The sequence below is a fragment of the Lissotriton helveticus genome, chromosome 2_1, assembly GCF_964261635.1.
Source record: "Lissotriton helveticus chromosome 2_1, aLisHel1.1, whole genome shotgun sequence".
In the NCBI taxonomy this organism is placed as follows: Eukaryota; Metazoa; Chordata; class Amphibia; order Caudata; family Salamandridae; genus Lissotriton; species Lissotriton helveticus.
In genome coordinates this window covers 195,974,240-195,993,870 of record NC_136059.1, presented here as the reverse complement: position 1 = coordinate 195,993,870, position 19,631 = coordinate 195,974,240, and the positions used below count along the sequence as shown (strand labels likewise).

The following is a 19,631-nucleotide window of genomic DNA, read 5'->3' as shown; positions in this document are numbered from 1 at the left end:
TGGTAGTAGAGAAGACAGTGAGCCAGAACTGATTAGTCGAGACCAAGGTCTACCCAGATTCGACCGTCCAACACCAGCTGATTCCGAGGAGTAAACCCCTATGCAGAGAGAGAAAGCCACCAATGCGTGATCGGTCCAGTATTGGCTTAGGATATCGTTGACCACTACTATTTGAGCGTCAGCGAAAATCAGGTCCAGGACATGACCTCCCCTGTGGGTGGCTGATCGAACCAATTGTTGCAGCTGGATGTCACCAAGAGCTTGGCAGAGTGTCGTACCTCTCTAATTTTAAGCTGGAAGAGGCCCAGTGTTTCTCTGTAAATGACCCCAATTCCACCACCTCTGTTTTTCAGCCGAGGGGTGTGGATGATTTTAAAGCCTGGGGGGCACGCCAAGCCCAATTCAACCAGACAGTCCTCCCGAGTCCAGGTTTCAGTTAAAAACAAAACATCCAACCCCGAGGATTCGATCTCTGTATGATGCTTGCAAAGCGACCGGACGTTAAGCAAACCGCAGGACAGAAATTGAGACTGGAGTAGGGCGGAGGCCCTCTGCGTCGTGGGTGCCTGGGTTGGTCTTAACTCCAAAAGGGCAGCCCGAGAGTAAACTAAGCGAGGGGGGTGCGGAAGGCCAGAGGAAGCGGCCCTATGCGCGAACGGGCGCAAACGGGCTTACCTCCGGCGCGCCTACGACGCGCCCGCTGCGCGCAACCGCTGCGCGCCAGGTCGGCCATCTTTATGGTATTAGACCGAGCGGAAGTCCGCCTCCTGCGTCCCTTGCCCTTCGCAAGATGGCGGCCGAAGTGCTCCCCGGCTTCAGGCCCACCCAAGATGGCGGTCGGACCCGCTAATCTGTCTATTATCCCGCCAAATGCGGGTGAAGAATAATTAAGATGCAGGTGAGCCTGTCCAGTTCCCCGGCCTACGGAGCCGACAACTAGGTAAGCGGCGCAGATGTGACAAATTTAGCAACCTCTAGTAGCTCTAAGACGCGATGACCAGCAGCGCAGAATAAGTATTTTAAAATAGCACAGATAAAAATGCAGTTACAGCTGAGAGCGTGCAAGCCAAAAGTTCTGACCTGTCCACGCACTCGGTGGCTTAAATAAGCTCACCAAGTGCGGAAGTCCGCCTCCTGCGTCCCTTGCCCTTCGCAAGATGGCGCCCGAAGTGCTCCCCGGCTTCAGCCCCACCCAAGATGGCGGTCGGACCCGCTAATCTGTCTATTATCCCGCCAAATGCGGGTGAAGAATAATTAACATGGTTCTTCAGCATTAGGCGGAGGGGCTCCAAATATATTCAGCCCACTTTTTCCAGATCCTGTAGTGCTTCCCCCTTGCTTAAGAAACCAGCATTTCCAGGCCCATACAGAAGTCCAGACCCCTTTTCCATACCCCGATCAATGGTGGGGATTCATCTTTCCAGGCTCGGGCAATGCCTCTTTGCCAGTGTGAGCCCCAGAAATAAGAGGTGGCGCTTGTACCTGTTGCAACCCAGACCCTCTGTAATATGTAGCATGCCAGCCTTAGAGAGAAAGGAACGTCCCACCCCGAAACCTCAGATAGACATACAAACACCTACCTCCAGAACCGCATAGGGTAGGACCAAACAGTATGCAGGAAAGTACCCTCCTTAGACCCACACCGTAAACTATGCAAGGAACGTAATTAGCCCAGCACGCCACAGTCTGTGTCTGGTATAATAGGCTCTATTTAAATGCTTAAATTGGATAAAACGCAGGTGGTCCGTGATCACTGCACTGCGCGGGGACTCCAGGGCCTCCACCTAGTCGTCTTCCTCCAGGGGACCCAGATCCAGCTGCCATGCCTCTAGTTTTATGTAAGGTTGTAGGTGTGTTATTGATAAGTGTACGGTATATTTTGGTTATCTTATGGTCTCCCAATTCGCCCATGAAGACCTTTGCCTCAACTGGGTTGAATTCCGGTATCTCGGTTAAACAGGATATGTATGGGGTAAAAGCATGCCTGAATTAAAGTTAGCGGTAAAATTGCTTGCGGGGCATAGCATACTCTGTTTGTATGTCAAGAAGGGACTTGAGGGTGCAGCCGGGTACTGTTGCCCCCACTGTGTCTATCCCAATGGCTCCCCAACCCCAAAAACCGGGCAAGCAGGCCAGCTATGGTAGCTGTCCATTGTCCCACAATGGAGTTTCTCTGGTGAGTCTCCCCCACCAACCTATCTGGCGGAGTGCAGACTTCCAGATCTTGAAGATCGTGGCGGTGGCAGGCGGTAGCCCCTTAAGCAGCGCCGCTGAATAGAGAACCATGTTTAGGGTATTGTCTCTCAGCAACCAACGCCCTACAGCATACACCGGTTCTCCGCGGTTGCCGTACTACCAGTCATTGAGGACGAGGAAGTGTGAGGCTATGAAGTACGCATGGACGTCCGGGGTGGCTACTCTACCGGAGTACGTGGATTGAAAGCAGGTCCTTGGCGACCCCCCGAGAAAACGCGCAAGAATAGTTTTAATTGACGAAACCACATCGACTTGATTGGATAGGGGTGATTTTGCAATTGATAAAGAAGACGAGGTAGGGAAACCATTTTGAAAATAGCGGACCTGCCAAAGAGACAGGGGCATGTGAGACCACATGTGCGTCTGGTCACTCACCTGTACCCACAGGGGAGCCAGGTTCTTAGTCCATGCCTATGTCTGGGATGCCGAGAGAAAGACACCCAAATACTTAAAGCCGTCCAGGACCACCACTACCTCTCCCGACCAGTCACCCAGCCGAGCCCCACCCCGCAGTGGCCCCAAAAATTATTTGCCCTGGTTCATGTAGAGGCCGGAGGTCTCTCTGAAGATCTGCATTATGCGAAGAAGGCGTGGACCAGTCTGGTCTAGATTCGTGAGAAAAAACAAAACGTCATCCGCATAGAGCGCTATGCGGTCGGAGACTCCTGGTGCCCACTCGAAACCGTGCATCTGCGCGTCTATTCGAATCCAAGCCGCTAGTGGCTCCATAGCGAGCGCAAAGCGATAGGGGGATATGGGAAAGCAATTGGAAGCCGAATCTTCCACACGGACCAAGGTGGTTATGTCCGTATATAGTAGGTGGATAAGATTTAGTAACCGGGGGCCAATGTTTAGATGGTCAAGCAAGGTAAAGATTTATGTCCAACTAAGGGAATCGAAGGCCTTCTTCATGTCCTCCAGGAGGAACGTGGCTGGGACCCCAAGTCTATCAACTGCGGCTATAGCAGTAGGTGCACGCCTGATATTATGCTGCTTGGCTCGGCCAGGCATCAAGCCTGCCTGATCCGGGTGGACCAGGTCCGTAATGTGCGGAACCAGGTGGTTAGCGATCACCTAGGCCAATAGTTTGGCTTCCACATTGACCAAAGAGATCGGGCGGTAGGACGAGAATTGTTCCGGAGGACGACCCGGCTTTAAGAAAACACAGATTTCTGCAGGCCGCCAATCCGGTGGCAGACCACCACCCTCCGCAGAGGCCTCATGAACCACCAAGCAAGGTTTTACACTTGCGGGTGATCCTTTTAGAAAAACTCGCAGGGGAAACCATTCGGGCCCGCTCCTTTCCCGCCCGCATATCAAGCAATGCTGTTAGCATGTGTTCCAGCGTATTTTGTCAAGTGTACATTGCTTGGAGGACGCAGAAGGCGGCGTAACTTTGGACATTATAGAATCTCACGGGGCCAAGAAGGCGGTCCAACAGTTGGAATATAGCAATCTCCCACAGCGTGCGCAGAGGGGACACAGGTGACGAGGGGCTAGTTATTTCGCCCGCAGCGGGGGAAGGGAGGGCCAGACCAGGGGGGCCACCACACCCACAAGCCGCACCAAACCTCAGTTGGCCGCCTCCGCAGGCTAGGTATCCCGGCCTCCCCTAATGGGTTACAAGGCACAGCTCTCAATCACCATGCAATGGTAGGACAGGCCGTAGGACACTATCTCTTAGTCACTGGCATCAATCATAGCACTCCGGTGAGGGATAGGACTGTAGGACGAGTGTGAGGGGACAGCAATGGCACTCAGCACTCTCGTGCAAGCAGTGCCCCAGGAGAACACAGGAGGTGGGCTGCGGTAACCACACAGACAATCACGGCTGGCATATGTATCAGATGGTGGCTCCAGTGCTGTAGAGGCAGCTGCACAGTTATTGTAATTGCATTTATATAGCGCTTACTACCCCTGACGAGGCGTCAAAGCGCTTTTTCGGCGAGTAGGTCTCTACTCCGGGACCCATAGAGGATTAGTGTTGAATTAGTATAGTGAAACTTGCAAGTACATTTCAAGTGGTAGATAGGTTAGTCAGTTATTTGGATGTGGAATGATTGCGGAAAAAGTGTTTATATTTATAAAGCGCTTGTTACTGCTCATGGGGTGTTGAAGCACACTACTCCGGAAGCCCACAAAGGATTAGTGGTGAATTAGTATGGTGAAATATGAAAGTAATCTCAGTGGTGGACTTTAGTCAGTTATTTGGAGTGAGAAGGATAGCGGAGGGATTAAAGGGGAAGGAAAGTTTTTTTGTTTTTTTTTATAACTTTATTTTCCAATTTTCATACACAATGATCAGGAAATCAATACAAGAGCGGTACATTGTCAGGCGTTCTATCAGGCATCAATGACCTACTGTAATATACATGACATATCATATATGGCATCAGTAGATCTAGTTTGATGGCAGGGCAATACAAAACCCCAAAACAGTCAGTTCCCCTGGTTCAGGGTCAGCAATCTGGAGAACTGACCCAGCTACAGGTATAACCCCAAGTACATCATTCTTGGTCTAGTGGCGGCCCAGGGACAGGCATGGTAACTAAGGATGCATTCAATATACAATAGCAACAGGAGTGACACTTACGCCCACCATTCCCTTAGCCCACCTCCTCCGGTACAATATCACTCTCCACCTGCGAATCAGAGTCCATATTTCTCTCCACAATATATGCCCTATAGGGGCCCCAGATGTCTTTGGTACGGGATGAGCTAGGCATGAGAGATGCATAAACTTCACAGTTCATATTGCAATATGTTAGGCTTCAAAGCCAAGCCTGTAGTGTGGGTGCCTGTTTCTTGCCCCACATTAATGCTATTTCTCGTTTAGCCAACAGGAATCCAAGCGCCGCAAACCTCCTCACTTTCGTAGGAAAGTTAATCATGTAGCCCAAAAGCGCAATTTCTGGGGTGAGGGTTAAAGATGGGGAGACCATGCCGCCCAATGTGGCATGAACCTGTTCCCAATACAGTTGGAGTCTCGGACAAGTCCAAGTCAGGTGATCGAAATCTGCTTGTGGGACAGAGCATTTCCAACAATGATGTGGCCTAGATGGGTCTATCCTGTGCGACCAGGCGGGGGTGTCCTACATTCTACGAAGTGTAGAAGTTTGTGCCTGCTGTTAAGGGACACCTCCCTCGTGACTCTGCAACACTGTTCCCATTGGTCGTCCGAAATGGGCCAGACTGCCCAAATCACGTTCCCATGCCGTGCGAGCTTTAACATCCACGACTAAGTGGGCAAGAACGCATGCCCTATATATTTTAGAAATCAAGTGAGCGCCCGATTCGCTTTCAATAACTAACGTCAATGGAGCAGTAGGATCGGGTGCAATAGGGAATGTGGGAAAAGTGGCTCTCGGCATGGAATGCACACGCCGCAGTTACGAAGGTGTCCATGAATGAGCGGTCCTGGAACCGAACATCCTCTGCCACAGAGAAGACATGATCTTTCGTAAATAAATCGCGCCATCTTTTGGACCCCAAACTTAGTTAACGTGCGTTGAACTAATGTTTCTCCCATTATGGGGAGCCATGAGGGGTTTGAGAGCGGCAAAGCAGGTGAATACAATAGGTCCAGTCCCAAGAATCTTCGAATCTTCACCCACGGCCAGCTAGTGGTGGAAACCATTTGGATATCCAATAAGTCCCTCTGGACCCCTTTGGGTAGAACAGTGGATGATTTCTGCGGGAGCACCAAATCGGTCTCCGGTATGGGATCCGGGTGTCCGGGTGGTACCAAGCATAGGAATAACTGCACTGTGCCGTTAAATAATAGAAGTACATATCTGGGACACCGAAACCTCCCCTCTCATAAGGGAGAGTCAGGGTCTGCCAGCTTGCCCGTGGTTTCTTATCCCCCCACACCAATCTTATAAGGTGTTGTCTTAACTGAGATAAGAATGACTGAGTGAGGGGAATGGGAATGTTATTAAAAAGATATAAAAATCGCAGCAGGACTACCATTTTAATAATAGCGATTCTTCCCGCCATGGATAATGGGAGGCGCAGCCATCTCTCTACTTGCGACTCCAAGGAGCTAACAGCCCGTCCATAATTTAGCCTGATGATAGTGGTCGAGTCCATGTGTATGTGGACAGCCAAATATTTGACTGTATCGTGACACCATGCAAGTGGATATTCACAATCCCACGGAACAGCGCTGTGCATTAGTGGAAAAATCACGGACTTGTGCTAGTTAATACCAAGTCCCGAAAACCTGCTGAACCGTAACATCTCCCTGATAATGGACTCAAGATTGAGTTGTGGGTGTCTAATATATAAAATAGTGTTGTCTGCATAAAGGGACACCAACAGGGGACCAGTTTTAAACTGCAGACCGCGATGTAAGTGGCGCTCCAGAAAGTCCCTGATCTGAGGGTCCATAGCCAAAATAAACAATAAAGGGGACAAGGGGCAGCCCTGTCTCGTACCGCGAGACAAGCAAAATGGCTGCGATATCGTTCCATTAAGGCGCAGTCTAGCAGAGGGCCCAGTGTACATAAGGGCGGTGGTGGAGACAAAACCTTCGGGCATCCCCATGCGCTGCATCACAGAAATGAAAAAGGGCCATTAAGGGGGAAGAAAGATTTGCATTCATATAGCACTTGTTACCCCTGAAGGGGTGTTTAAGCACGCCACTCAGGAACCCATAAAGGATTAGTGGTGAATTAGTATAGTTGAATATGGAATTTGAGAAGTGAACATGTTAGTCTCTTAATTTTGATTTAAAAGGATAGTGGAGGGATTAAAGAGTAAAGGATTGTTTTGGTTTGTTTTTGTTTTTAGGTCTTAGCAGTAGGAGGAGGCTTTTGGATGAGTAAAAAGGAGTTTTGGAAGGGAGGAGTCAGAGGGAAGAGTTTAGAAAGGTTTTGGGGGATAGGTATAGTAGAACAAGGTGTCAGATGATACAAGGAGGGATAGAGTAGGGGAGAGTCAAGAAAGGGTCATTTTGGGGATCATAGTAGTGGTATGGGGGTTGGGATAAATGAGAGTGGATGTAGAGGATATATTGATAGACGTAAAGGCTGAGAAATAGGGTAGTGCATTGGAAATGTTAAATTAGAAGTAAGTGATAACTATATAGATCCATAAGAACCTTAAGTTTGTGGATGTGGATGATGTGGGCTGGGTATTGCTAAATGGAACAAAGGGCAGCATTTCTGGCCCTGGCCCAGGCTCTGGTCAGTCTCGAACAGGCTCAAACAGGCAGCTGCACTGGTCCTCTCCGCCCTTAGCCTCGACGCCCTAACCCTGGCCTTATATAGCCCTAGTAATCAGGTGACCCCTTCAGCCAATGGGAACCCTAGCCCTAACACTATCCAATCACAACACTAGCCCTAAAATCTAGAACCAATAGGAGACCAGGACCTTACAGCCAATCTTAGTCCTAGTCCAAGCACCCAATCAGTTCATAAATCCTGATCTCTATGTCCAATAGAGGCCCTAGCCCTACCAGTAGTCCCAACCCAAGTCCAAGCAACTAATGGTATAGGAAGCCCTAGTCCCTACTTCCAATAGAAAGCCTAACCTTACTCTTAGTCTCACAACTAGTCCAGCAACCAATCACACCAGAAGCCCTAATCGCTACTTCAATTAAAGGTCTAATCCTAGCCCTAGTCCCACCCGACTCCGAACAACCAATAACATAGGAAGCCCTAGTCCCTACTTCCAATAGAAATACTAACCCTAGTCCCAACCCTACATTGATTGAATCACAATCCTAGAAACTAATCAGAACCCTCAAATACCCAACCAATGAGGACACTAACCCTAATCCAATAGAAACACCAGATACAACCACCAATCAGTGTACACATTTTCCAACCACTAGTAGACCATATAAGTTCCTAGCGACCTCGGACAAGGTTTGCTGGCCAGGGAGTTGGAAGCTGCTTCTCCTGTTCTGAATCTCCTAGGAGACAGGCTCAATCCACACTTTGGACTTCTGCAGGTAAAAGCCTCACTAACTTGAAATCTAACAATACTGTTTGAATAAAACTTTACTCCCTCTGCTGGCCAAAAAACCAAGTGCACAGTCCCTAGTAAACAGTTTAAACAGCTCACATAAGTACCCTCTGATATAGAATATCCCTGTTGCTGGGAGGGGGGGGGGGGGGGGGAGAGGCAGGAGGGCTGGTTTCACTGGCCTGTGAACACAAAATGGTGGCTGGGTGTACTGTTTTAACATACAGGTCTAGCACGGAGCAGAGGAGAAATTTTGGAGGGAAAACGGAATTGTCACCAGGAGGAATGAGAGGGATAAACTACAGAGTTTGGACTGCAAATCCCACAATTCAATACGTTAAATGGAAGCAATCATGGGCAGCGAAAACCACAAGTTTAAAACACAAAACCGGTGATAAAATATGCAATCACAGGCAGATCAAAACTACAATTTTACACTGTAACAACCACAGGCAAAGACAGTAATCACAGAAAGGGAAAATTGTTTTTTTTAACAATTTTTGTTTTGGGGAAGAGACGGCACTAGTCTCTCCTTACCACTTCCGGGACTCTGCTCACTGCAATCTGGGGCACAAGCGAGGACCCCAGTGTCCAAATTCAGAAACCCCAAGCATAGCCCTAAAAAACATCCAGAGCTCCCCCCCACCTTCCCCCATTCCCCCCCCCCCCTCCCCCCCCCCCCAGTGGGATTCCAGACGCGGGCAGGCTCAAGCGGTGGCTGGGAGGGATGCTACAGGCCCACTCGATCGGCGGGATGGGGAGGGGAGGAGGGCAGTGATGGCTGTATTGTCCTATTGCTGCTGTTTTTGTTGTGGCAAGTATGGTTTAGTCTAGACGATCTGCCCGTTGATTAAAATGTATACCGGTATATGATGTAATGAGCCATTGATGTGGAAGTACTACCTGAATACCTCGTCAAGATCTAAGATTATAACCGCTAGGAGGTATTTTGGTAAATTGCATTGCACTTAAGTCAATGTGTGAATCAAAACATCAACACCATGAAAAGAATTGGCCACAACAGATTAATTTCTAACATAAGGAATAGAGATTACATTGTACTGTGTAACATTCTATAAGGGACATCCCTTTCTTTCTCATTGTATATCTGTGTATCATAGCTTCACTTGTTTCACTTTGCAACCATGAACACTCTGCCGGCTGCACCAATTTATAGCATAATACCATTCAAAGGGATATAAATGTTTGCAATTTCTGAAGCTGGAAGGCTTCTTGTTTGGGTCAATGTAGACTAGATCTACTTAAACTGCTTAGGTATTTGCTCACAGATTCACTAGCACTTGAAATAAGACCCATTGAATCTTTGTTCTTGTTATACTTCTTAGCTTGGTCACTGTAGCGCTGGCAGTGTCTGGATGTAATGTGCAATGCTCAAAAGGCAATTGTGCTCATGAGACCTGAATCTTGTGGTGACTTACCTGAGCCGTTGCTGAATCTCATATGCAATACAAAAAGATGATGGACGGAATGTTGAACATTGTCAAACAATCACCCACCCCCTCTCCCCCCGTCACAGATCTGGTTTTAACCCATCGTTATTTTGCTCACCACGCCACCCCAGTTCAGACATAGCCGTATGCAAATCAGTCTTGACCCTGTGCCTCATGGGAACAGTCCAGACCGAACTGCCAAGCCATGTCTTCCCTGGAATCAAGCATCCTAGGACCGGTTTCGGGCTTTCAGCCCTCTTCAGCCAAGATAGCTTGACTCCAGTGGCGTAGTGAGCACAGAACCCACGTCTGGGCATACCCTTCCCACTTAGGGTGAAAATGCAACACAAAAAGATGATGGACGGTATGTTGAACCTTGTCAAACATTCACCCCCAGTCACAGATCTGGGTTTAATCCATCGTTATTTTGCTCACCACGCCACCCCAGTTCTGACAGCCATATGCAAATCAGTCTTTCCTGTGATGTCCATTAAACATAAAATGGTTTCTTTGTGTTCTAAGTACACCTGCCTAGTAGAAAGCACACACTGTTTTAGATAAAAATTAATTGAGACTTATTATTTTTTTTTTTTCATTTTTATTGTATGCTTAAGACCACCGCATTTAGACAGGGCAGTTTTTTTCTTTATTTCGGCATATGCTTTCAATAAATAACAAATATCTATTGCATCAGGTTCACATGGTCTGACCTATTGGTGTTGCCAGTGCTTCTTTCTTTAATCTGTCTGTGCTGATTTTGACTGCATGAAGCAGAAGCTTGTCAGTTTGAGAAACATTTTTTTCTTTTTCAGATTCTAAATGGCTTCTAGGAAGTCTGCAACAGACTCCCACGGTGAGTATTCTTTGATGTTCCATTTCCAATATTCTGAAAAAGTTCTACTTTTAACTCCTATAAAGAAACTATTGTTATTTCTGGTTGTCCACGGGTCACTTTAAAATATTCTGTCACTTTAAAATATTCTGTATGTTCATAGCATAGTTTATGCAAATTCACATATAAGGTGCCTCAGACTTTTTTTTTTATAGTCCAGTTTTATTTGGTTTGAAATCGAAACCAGTGCCAAGCCCGTATAACCCATTCACCCTCTACATACATAACCCCTGAAACTGAGGCGGGGGTGTAATTACAAAAGTTGTATCATCAACCATTACTAAGTCAATAGTAAGTGCACCGCTGTCTTCCTGTTGTTTTATGCTTGCGTGGGCAGCCCCAGGCTTTGTAGATAGGTCCCTCCAGTTTGGAGCGTCAGTCCATTGCATTATGCATGTTCTGCAATTTTGCGGGTTTCTTGTCATTCAAAGGTGAGCTGTGTATCTTTTGGCGAGCACTGTGCATCTTTTGGAGAGTACTGTGCCCATGCCCACCAGTATGCATTTGCCTTGGGTTCCTCCTAAATCCCCCAGGTTGGCCAATAGTGCACCTCTTGCGGAAAGCTCCACTGCCTGCTCCAGAACCACTGACTGTACCCTCTCCACTTCTGACCAGTAATTTATTATGACAGGGCATGACCACACCACGTGGTAGAAATCAGCATCTGGGAAGGCACACCAGGTGAAATCTGGCATTGGTTGAATGCCTGCTTTCCATAAGCATATGGGGGTCAGATATGTGATATGCGGATAGTGAAGTTGAATGCCCCATATGCAAGAGGAGTTGGCCAAAACTTGTGTGGCCATTCGAGCATGCCTCCAATCCCCCTCATCCATATGTCTCACCAAGGCCCCCCCATTTTTGATTAAGGAGCTCACATTTATTGGGTAAGTTGGTTATTAAAGATTTGTAACATCCCTACCTTTCACAGAGCTCATTGGTGTAGTCAGGCCTCGAGTGAATGGTATTCAGTTGGTTTGTTAGTGTCCCCCTGTGAGAGGGTGGTGTGTGTCTCAGTTTCAGGTATTTATGAAATTGTGTGGTGGACAGCAAGAACTGGGTTTGTTACTCTTTGAAGGATTTCCTTGAAGTTCTGTACTGCCCCCGATAGGGAATTCCTATTATGTCCCATTTGTAAAAGTCCACCAGTTGTGGATCTCTACTAGTTGTCGCACTTTTCCACAGAGGTGTCTGCTGTTTAATTAGTTTTTCGTAGTAAAGGCGTTTTGGTGCTGCACGCAAGTCATGACCATCAACTTTGGTAGATTCAGAGATATGGACTGTATCCCTGCAAACCTTTTCAGGCAATCATTGCTTAGCAGTAGTTGGGATTCCCAAGAGTAGAGGCAAATATCTGCCATACCACCATTGTACATGGATTGACATCTGTTGTCCCAGGCCATCATTTTGTATAGTGCTACACTGCCGAGGATCTTGAGTGGCAGGTGTGCCCAGCAACTGAAGTCTCTTCATTCTGGTAATGAGCAGAGCGATATTAAGGGACCACGAAAGCATGGATTCCCCGGAGATAAATGCCCAAGTAAAAGATGCTAAGCTGTTTAATTGGGATGTTTGTTTGCCAGTTTGTTGCCTCTGCCCCTTTCGTCAATGAAATCGGGAGAGACTTGGACAGTTGGCTCTGAGTCCAGACGCCTCTTCGTAACGTAAGGGATACAATCTGCATTACTCTGGGGCTGAATTCATGAGGGTGTCTTGGTAAAGGAGTACATCATCCGCATATAGTGTGATTCTGTCCTCTTTGCTATTTCCAACCACATATATGTGCGGCAAATTAGATGAGCCGAGCCAGTGTTCAATTGGAAGAGAAGAGTAGGGGAGAGAGGGGGCAACCCTGTCTAGTTACAGTACGTATGGGGAAGGAGTTTGAGAGTGTACCATTGACCCGCACCTGTGCTAAGTATGAGGAGTATAGCAGTTGGACATATCAACGGAGTCTTGGTTTGAATCCCATGCACTCCAAAACTGGGATCAGGAATCCCCAGTGGACTAAGTTGAAGGCCTTCTCAAAGTCTATCAGTAGAAGAGCACATGTTCCCCAATCTCTGTGCGTCTGGCCAGCACCATATGCAGGCACCTGATACAGTGCCTCATTGATGCGGCTCGGCATGAAGTCACACTGGTCAGGATGGACTAGGTCAGTGATGACTGGCAATAGCATGTGAACCAAGGCCTTTGCAAATATTTTAATTTCTGTGTGCATTAGTGAGATTGGCCTGTATGAGGCATATTGGTCAGGGGTGTCCTGGTATATGTAGAACCACTATGGTGGCCACGTCTAGTTCTGTTGGGAATGCCCCTATTGCCTCCGCCTCTAGGTAGATTTAGGCAGGTGGGGCATGAGGAGCTCTCGATATAAGTGATAGAATTCATCAGGAGAGCTACCAGGGGCTGGAGTTTTGATTGCAGTAGCTGTGTCTTGTTTTATCCCCCATGTGTCGAGGATTTTAGACTCTACTGTGGCTGACATATCCCAAGTGTCAAGACAGTTAAGCAGTTTGCTGGATTTATCACTGAACTCATACACCCTTTGACGAGAAGCACACCAGCACTGATGGGCCTCATCTACGGCAAGTTGGCGGAGAGTTATTTTTGGTTCTCTCCAGTTGCCGGGTGTCAAGAAGTGGAGGTTCCATACTAGGGGTCTTGAGTTATAGGATCTCTGAGCCTCTAGATCTGTCATTTGTTGGTATTTTGGGTGTTCTTGAGTGCGTTGTGAAGATTTAGCTTTGACCCTCATTGTGGCTATACCCAGTGCCCGTTGACGCAGGCGGATTAGACTGTGCTTTGATTGATTTCACAGTACGCTTTGATCTCCTCCCCCGAAAGGTTAGATTAGAGTACTGATAATAGATTAAGAACCACCAACCATTCAGATGCCATCTGGGGTTCGCACGTGGAGGAGGACTGGAGAATGGTCCAAGATGCCCTGTGGGAGGATTTCCTCCACCGTTGTGTGAATTGGTTGTGGGGAGCAGCAGCAGGTCGTTGCAGGATAGGGTTTTGTGGGCTGCCGATGTATGTGTAAATTCTCTGCTATGTGGGTGCCACACCCTCATTGCATCACAGAGTCCTAAAGAGTTCACCCAGGATGTCCGTGCTCTTGTGCTGGCTCAATGTGTCATGGGGCCTGCTGTAGAGTCACCCAATTAAAGGAGCGGGCTTCTTGTTCGTCGTCCGTGTTCTTCAATAAAGTTTTAGATTGTGGCATCCGTTCTTCCTGCTGAAAGGGGACAAGAGGTGCAGAGAGAGGTACAGCAGACCACCAGTCGCCCTTGGTTTCTAGACTCTTGCCCGGTGATCCCAACCCGTCACAAGGAGCCTTAGCATGTCTTATTGCGAGAAAGAGAGAACATATTGCTTCATACAAGCTCATTTTCGGTCCTAAATTTCCTTCAAATTGAAATTGTATTTGTTTCAAATGTGTTCTAGTATACTGCACATGAACAGAATTCAGAGCGAATTCCCTTGTTGGAGAGCTAGAATTGGAAATAAATAACATTTAACTTCTGCTCAAACTATTCCTTCCTTATATCTTCTCTGGAATCTCCAAACTGATCCTCCAGTTCAGGAGACATGAAGTGCCCAAAGTTGTTTGGTTTCCCAACTGGTTTTGCTTTTTGGTGGTATTGTATTATAAGATGAACAATCTCTTATTACCTGCAGTGGCAAGTACTACATGGCTCCGCCAATAGCTGAACATGCCTGCTTAATACTGAGGCGTTACCCTTTGGATAAAAGGAGTTCTTTTTTTGTATTACATTGAAATTGTACAGTTGGTCAAAAATTCATCAGCTATCAAAAAACAATTTGATGGATCCTTAAATTAATCTCAGCCACTGATAATTACTCGGGCCACATTCCAACCTATCATTTATTTCTCTCTGCGCCACTTTGTAGAGACCAACCCTATACAAATCAGGCTTAATGCTGTTCCATTGTGAAACAGTCTATCTCGAACTGCCAGGCCAGGTTTCCTCCATAGAAGAACACTACCAACCCAGACTGGGTGCACCCCATTTAGCCTCCATCCACTGCCACAGTGAGCATGGAGAAACATCTTGGCAAACATGTCCATTATGTCACTAGCATTCTTGTCTTTTGCATCTCTTCTAAAATGTAGACCTGGCGGCTGGAGACCTCAGAATTGGTGTTTCGTAAACAACTGAAAACATACCTCTTCCCTTCTGGGTAGAGGGGGGTGGGCTCTTCTGTGGGGATAGAGATAGAGATACTTGGTACTCTTAACTATTGCTAGCCGTATCATAGCACGGGGACACACTGGCCTTAGTGTAACCAGGCGCTTTAAAAATTTCTTATTATTATTAGAATCCAGCTATAATCCTGTAGATTATGGCTGTGATTGGCACCTTTAGGAACTCAAACATTATGTGCTCATTTGTTAACGAAGGCTTCAGTGAAATTCTGATTGGAATTATCTGCAGAAATTCCATTATGTTTGCTGATGGTGTGGCTTTTTGTCTGCTTTGGATTAAAAACCCATAACATAAAGTTACATTAAACTGACAACACATCACTGTGCTTATTATCGCTATGCTGTAATAATAAGCAAACCTTTTTGCTGATAAATCATTTGCATGAGAGAAGAAGTAGGTCTTTGGGAAATCAACTTATCATTATGGCAGAAGCATTGCTGTACGTTCTCATAGCTTAGGAGAGCTTCCCCATCCTACTATGCATTCATATCTGTTTTCAGATGCAACAAGAAACCTCCCTAAATTGAATGTTCCGAGGGCCCGCAGTATCTGTCAGGACTGAGCCAAGACTTTCACTGCATTCAATAGAGGGTGAGGTTTGGTGATCCTTTTCCAGGCAAGCAGCCTTTATTGTGTGATGGCTTGGCACCTTAATTTTGAAATGTTTAATTTTGGGCATTACCATATGTTATAATATGTGATCATGCACAGCCAAGTGAGCACTTGTAGCTTTTCAAGCAGCCACCCGTTCTTCAACTTTAATTTTGTGTATGTGCTAGGCATTGGTTGTTGGCACCAGAACAGAGCCTCATTTTCTCTTGGCAGCAATACTTCAGCCTGTATCGCTAGTCTGTTTGCGATATGTCTCCTTTTATTTTGGCTGAGGAATGCTTGCACTCCTTCAAATTGTCTGGATAAAGGGCTTTGAGGTATAGACTCTTGCAATTCTAGTCCAGTAGCCGTCTATATTAAGGCCCACTCTGTGGAACTAAACCTCTGGTAATGAACACAGTGATAAGGAACTGAAGCTATGAAAAGCTGTCTCATGTGATCTGGACACTGAAGTCTGTGGGTAGTTTCAGTCTTGAAAATAGTCAAATGCACTTTGTGATTTCTAAAAAAAAAAAAAGTGCCTCAGATACATGCAGCATTGAAAGAAAGTTCCATTAGAATGTGGCCTGAAATATTGGGGCATGTCCGGACTAGGAATAAAAGTGTAACTTGAGTTTCAAGTAGAGAAGGCAGTTGAGATTTGGGGTAGAAATAAGCTGGTACATAAAGTGGTGACTAAGAGTGGCCTGATCTACGTGACCAGCAGCTCGCAAATGTGAGTTATGACCATGTTTGCAAATTAAAAAGGAGAGTGTACACTCCTCCAAATAATGACCTTATATAAAAATGTATTGCGTAAGATCTTTCCACTTGTGGTATGTGCCTTAACCTCTCAGGAAGCTGTAGGGTTCATGTTTAAGTAAAAGCTGAGCCTGATGTAGAAGCTCAATTTCCTTGTGCAATGCTTTGCTTAGAAAAATACTTCCTCTTTTCATATTTGAGTTTAAGCCGACAAACTGCCTTGATTTTACTGATGCATTTTCTGAGCGGTTCCAGAATTTTACTTTCAGCCAGAGAATACATTAGGTAAAATTCAGTAAATTATTTACTTACATTAGGAAGTGTTTTCAAGAGACTCCCGTTTAAATTTTTATGAAATACTAAAAGCAACGACAATAGGCTGATCCTAGATTTTTTTGCATCTATGTACAGACACTGAAGAAATTAAAAAGCAAGCTTGTATCAAGAGTTCATTAGCTCAAAACCATTAATGGGAAATTCCAAGATGGCATCCGGCAGGTAGGTCATGTCCCGCTGCTTCTTAGTGAATCCAGGCTGTAATGAGGCATCCTGAATGATTCCTAGGCTAATGTTGTACATTTTTGAGCATGTGATTTTTCCCTTCCCACTTTGATTTAACCCCCTCCCCCCAACATCTCTAGAGCTATAGAAATGGTGAGCCAATACCAATGGCTTCCAGTTTTAAATTCAGCAGATCGCAGGTTAACAAGATGGTAAATGATCCACACTGATCAGCAACACAGTAATGCAAATGTTGAGCACCTGACATAGATGAAGACCTGCAGTGTAAGTAAGGAGACCCCTGGAGCTTAAAACCTGTGGCTTCTGCCAAGTTCATGAGATTGAGAAAGGGGTATGGGAGTGGGGTGGTGAGTAGAGCAGCAATCAGCACGAAATAGAACACGGGCAAGAAACCGGCCTTGTGGTCCATTGGGCTCCACAGACATAATAATTGATGAGCCGGAAGGAGTAACTGGGGCGCAGCTTAGGAGACCAAGACAAGTCAGTGGAGGAGGTCATTAAACAGGTGAGTCCCAGGGATCTAGTGGTGGGAGGTGGATGCAAGTGATAATGCTGCTAGAGGCGGGGAGTTAACACCGGTGAACTGCAGGAGGCATAGTGAATTTGGGTGATGGTGCAAGCCCCTGTGGTATGAACAAGTAAGTTGTCCTGCACTGGGTTTAAGGGAGCGGTTTAGCGCAGTCAAAGGGGCTTTTGGGGTAGCCTTTGAAGGTGGAAGAATGCTGGACGGTGTCACAGTGTAGCCAATAAGTGAACTGTGGGCTTCGCTACAGACTTATAGGGATTCAGGCAGTTTACCCCCAGTATAATCCTCGAAAATGGTAGACTGCCATACACAAGGCCATAAGCTGACCGCATAGTAGGGGTAACACAGTTGATGAAAAGGGATGTCCTGGAGTGCATATAAAGCAAACAAGGGGAGCTAATAGGAATATCCAGGATTATTACATAGAAAAAAGGCCATAACCAGGCTTTAAAATATTTAAGATTTTTAAATCTTTCAGCATATTCAAGAGAGACTACCATATGGTGGAATCGGGCATTCTTTAGTGTTGTCAACTGAGACACTGATACTCCAAAGTGAGATCATGGGATCATGGGCTGTCAAGGGTTTGACAGCCTACGGGAAAGGTGTACTGCAGTCTAATACCAGTGACAGATTATGTTGTTACATATACAGACACACTGGAATATGTCTCTTGGGACTATAGCTTATTAAACGGACAGATGCTAAAAGAGTGACAGCGAAGTCTTATGATGTAAAAAGTCATGTCTTCAGTAGTAGATGGCATTTCAGAAGATATATCTGTTCGTGAATCTTCTCCGCCTCCCCCCCACCCCCCTCCGCCCCCCCCCTAAGTTTGAGGACCTCCTTCGGATGTTGCAGCAGGAGGTAGAAGCCCTGTAGCGGAAAGGTGCAGAATGGCAACCCTGCTTCACCAAAGGCGCTGTGGAACTGGTACCAGAGTAGGAAGTTTAGCAGGGTATACTCTTGGTGCTGTTTCCCAAGAAGGTCTTTTGTATTTGTTCAATCCTAGACCTCAGGATCTTGAATTTGTTCCTCCACTGCAAGGAAAAATTCCGGATGCAGTCCCTGGCTCAGGCTCCTTTGGGGGTGAAAACAGGGGATTGGATGATGTCTATCTACTTGCAGGATGCGTATTTCCATATACCTATCCTGCAGTCACAGAATAGCTGCCTGTGTTTTGTGGCAGGGTCCATTCATTACCAGTCGTGGTCCTACCAATTTGTTTGACATCAGCACCTTGAGTATTCACAAAGGTGATTACAGTGATCATGGCCCTTCTCAGTAGATCAGTGATCTCTGTATTCCTCTACCACTGGCTGCTCATAGCTAGTTTGATGCAAAAGGTGGTGTGCCACATGCAGGCAACAGCATCCCTGCTGTACAACTGACATTTCCATCAGCGTCGTGAAGTTTCACTTAGACCCCTCTTGGGGTCTCCTGTTCTTTGAGTCAGTCCTGAATATAAAGCCACAATGGGCTTTCCCACTTCCACAGTGCATCTAGGTCTCTTGGCATATGATTCAGGTGCTTCATATTAAAACTCGGTCCTAACTGTGCTTTGGCTACTGGATTTGACCGCTTTGTGCAGCCTCCTGGTCACGAGTATATGCTAGCACATGCAAGCTAGCAAGTGCTGCCTCTGCAGGCAGTGGTTACAACACTGGGGAGATCTGTCAGACCTCAGTGACCTCCTGAGACACTGCATCTGTCTCAGGATATCTTTGTGCCTCGCACCAGCTGTGACCATGGTAATGACAGATGCATCCACTGTTATGTGGGGTGCCCATGTAGAGGTGCTAGAGCTCCGAGACCTTTGGTATCCAGAACAGCAACAATTACACATAATTCTATTGAAGTGGAGGGCTTTTAGCCAGGCACTCAAGGCTTCCCTTTCCTCTGCTATCCTGATCTTGATAGACCATACAATTGCAACATGGTACATCAACAAGCACGGGGGTGTTCAACTTCTCTGTTAAGATGCACTGATCCTCTGGTCTTGGGCGAACCAGCATGGGATCTGGATAGTCACCAACCATCTGAAGTGCTTTCTGATCAAAAAGGTTGACAGCATTAATTGGCTATATCTTGCCGACCACGAGTAGATTCTCCATCCTGAGTTGGTACATCACATCTTCGCTTTGTGGGGCATCCTTGAGGTGAATCTCTTTGCAACTGTAGATAATACCCATTGTCCGTATATCTGTGCTATCCAGTATTTGTTGCAGGATTACTTTAGGGATGCGTTTCGATTGAGGTGGAACCTTCTGCTTCATTACACATTTCACACATGCTGTTGATTCCTTAATGATTTTCAACGAGTGGGTGCAAGCCATCTTAATGTACCCCCAGACTGGCCAAAAAGGTTGTGCTGTGGCGATCATCTGCACTTCTCCCCGTGTCCCCCTTCTAAGTCTTCCTCT

At 46.5% G+C, this 19,631-nt stretch overlaps 1 protein-coding gene across 1 annotated transcript in view; it reads left to right on the top strand.

Moving 5' to 3' along the window:
* Positions 1 to 19,631, top strand: part of UBAP1 (ubiquitin associated protein 1) — a 176,739-nt gene that overhangs the window by 51,462 nt on the left and 105,646 nt on the right. The window contains exon 2 of the mRNA XM_078674714.1: positions 10,493 to 10,533. Within this exon, the coding sequence (XP_078530840.1) occupies positions 10,500 to 10,533 (34 nt within the window). The 5' untranslated portion in view covers positions 10,493 to 10,499. The remainder of the gene's footprint in view (positions 1 to 10,492; positions 10,534 to 19,631) is intronic.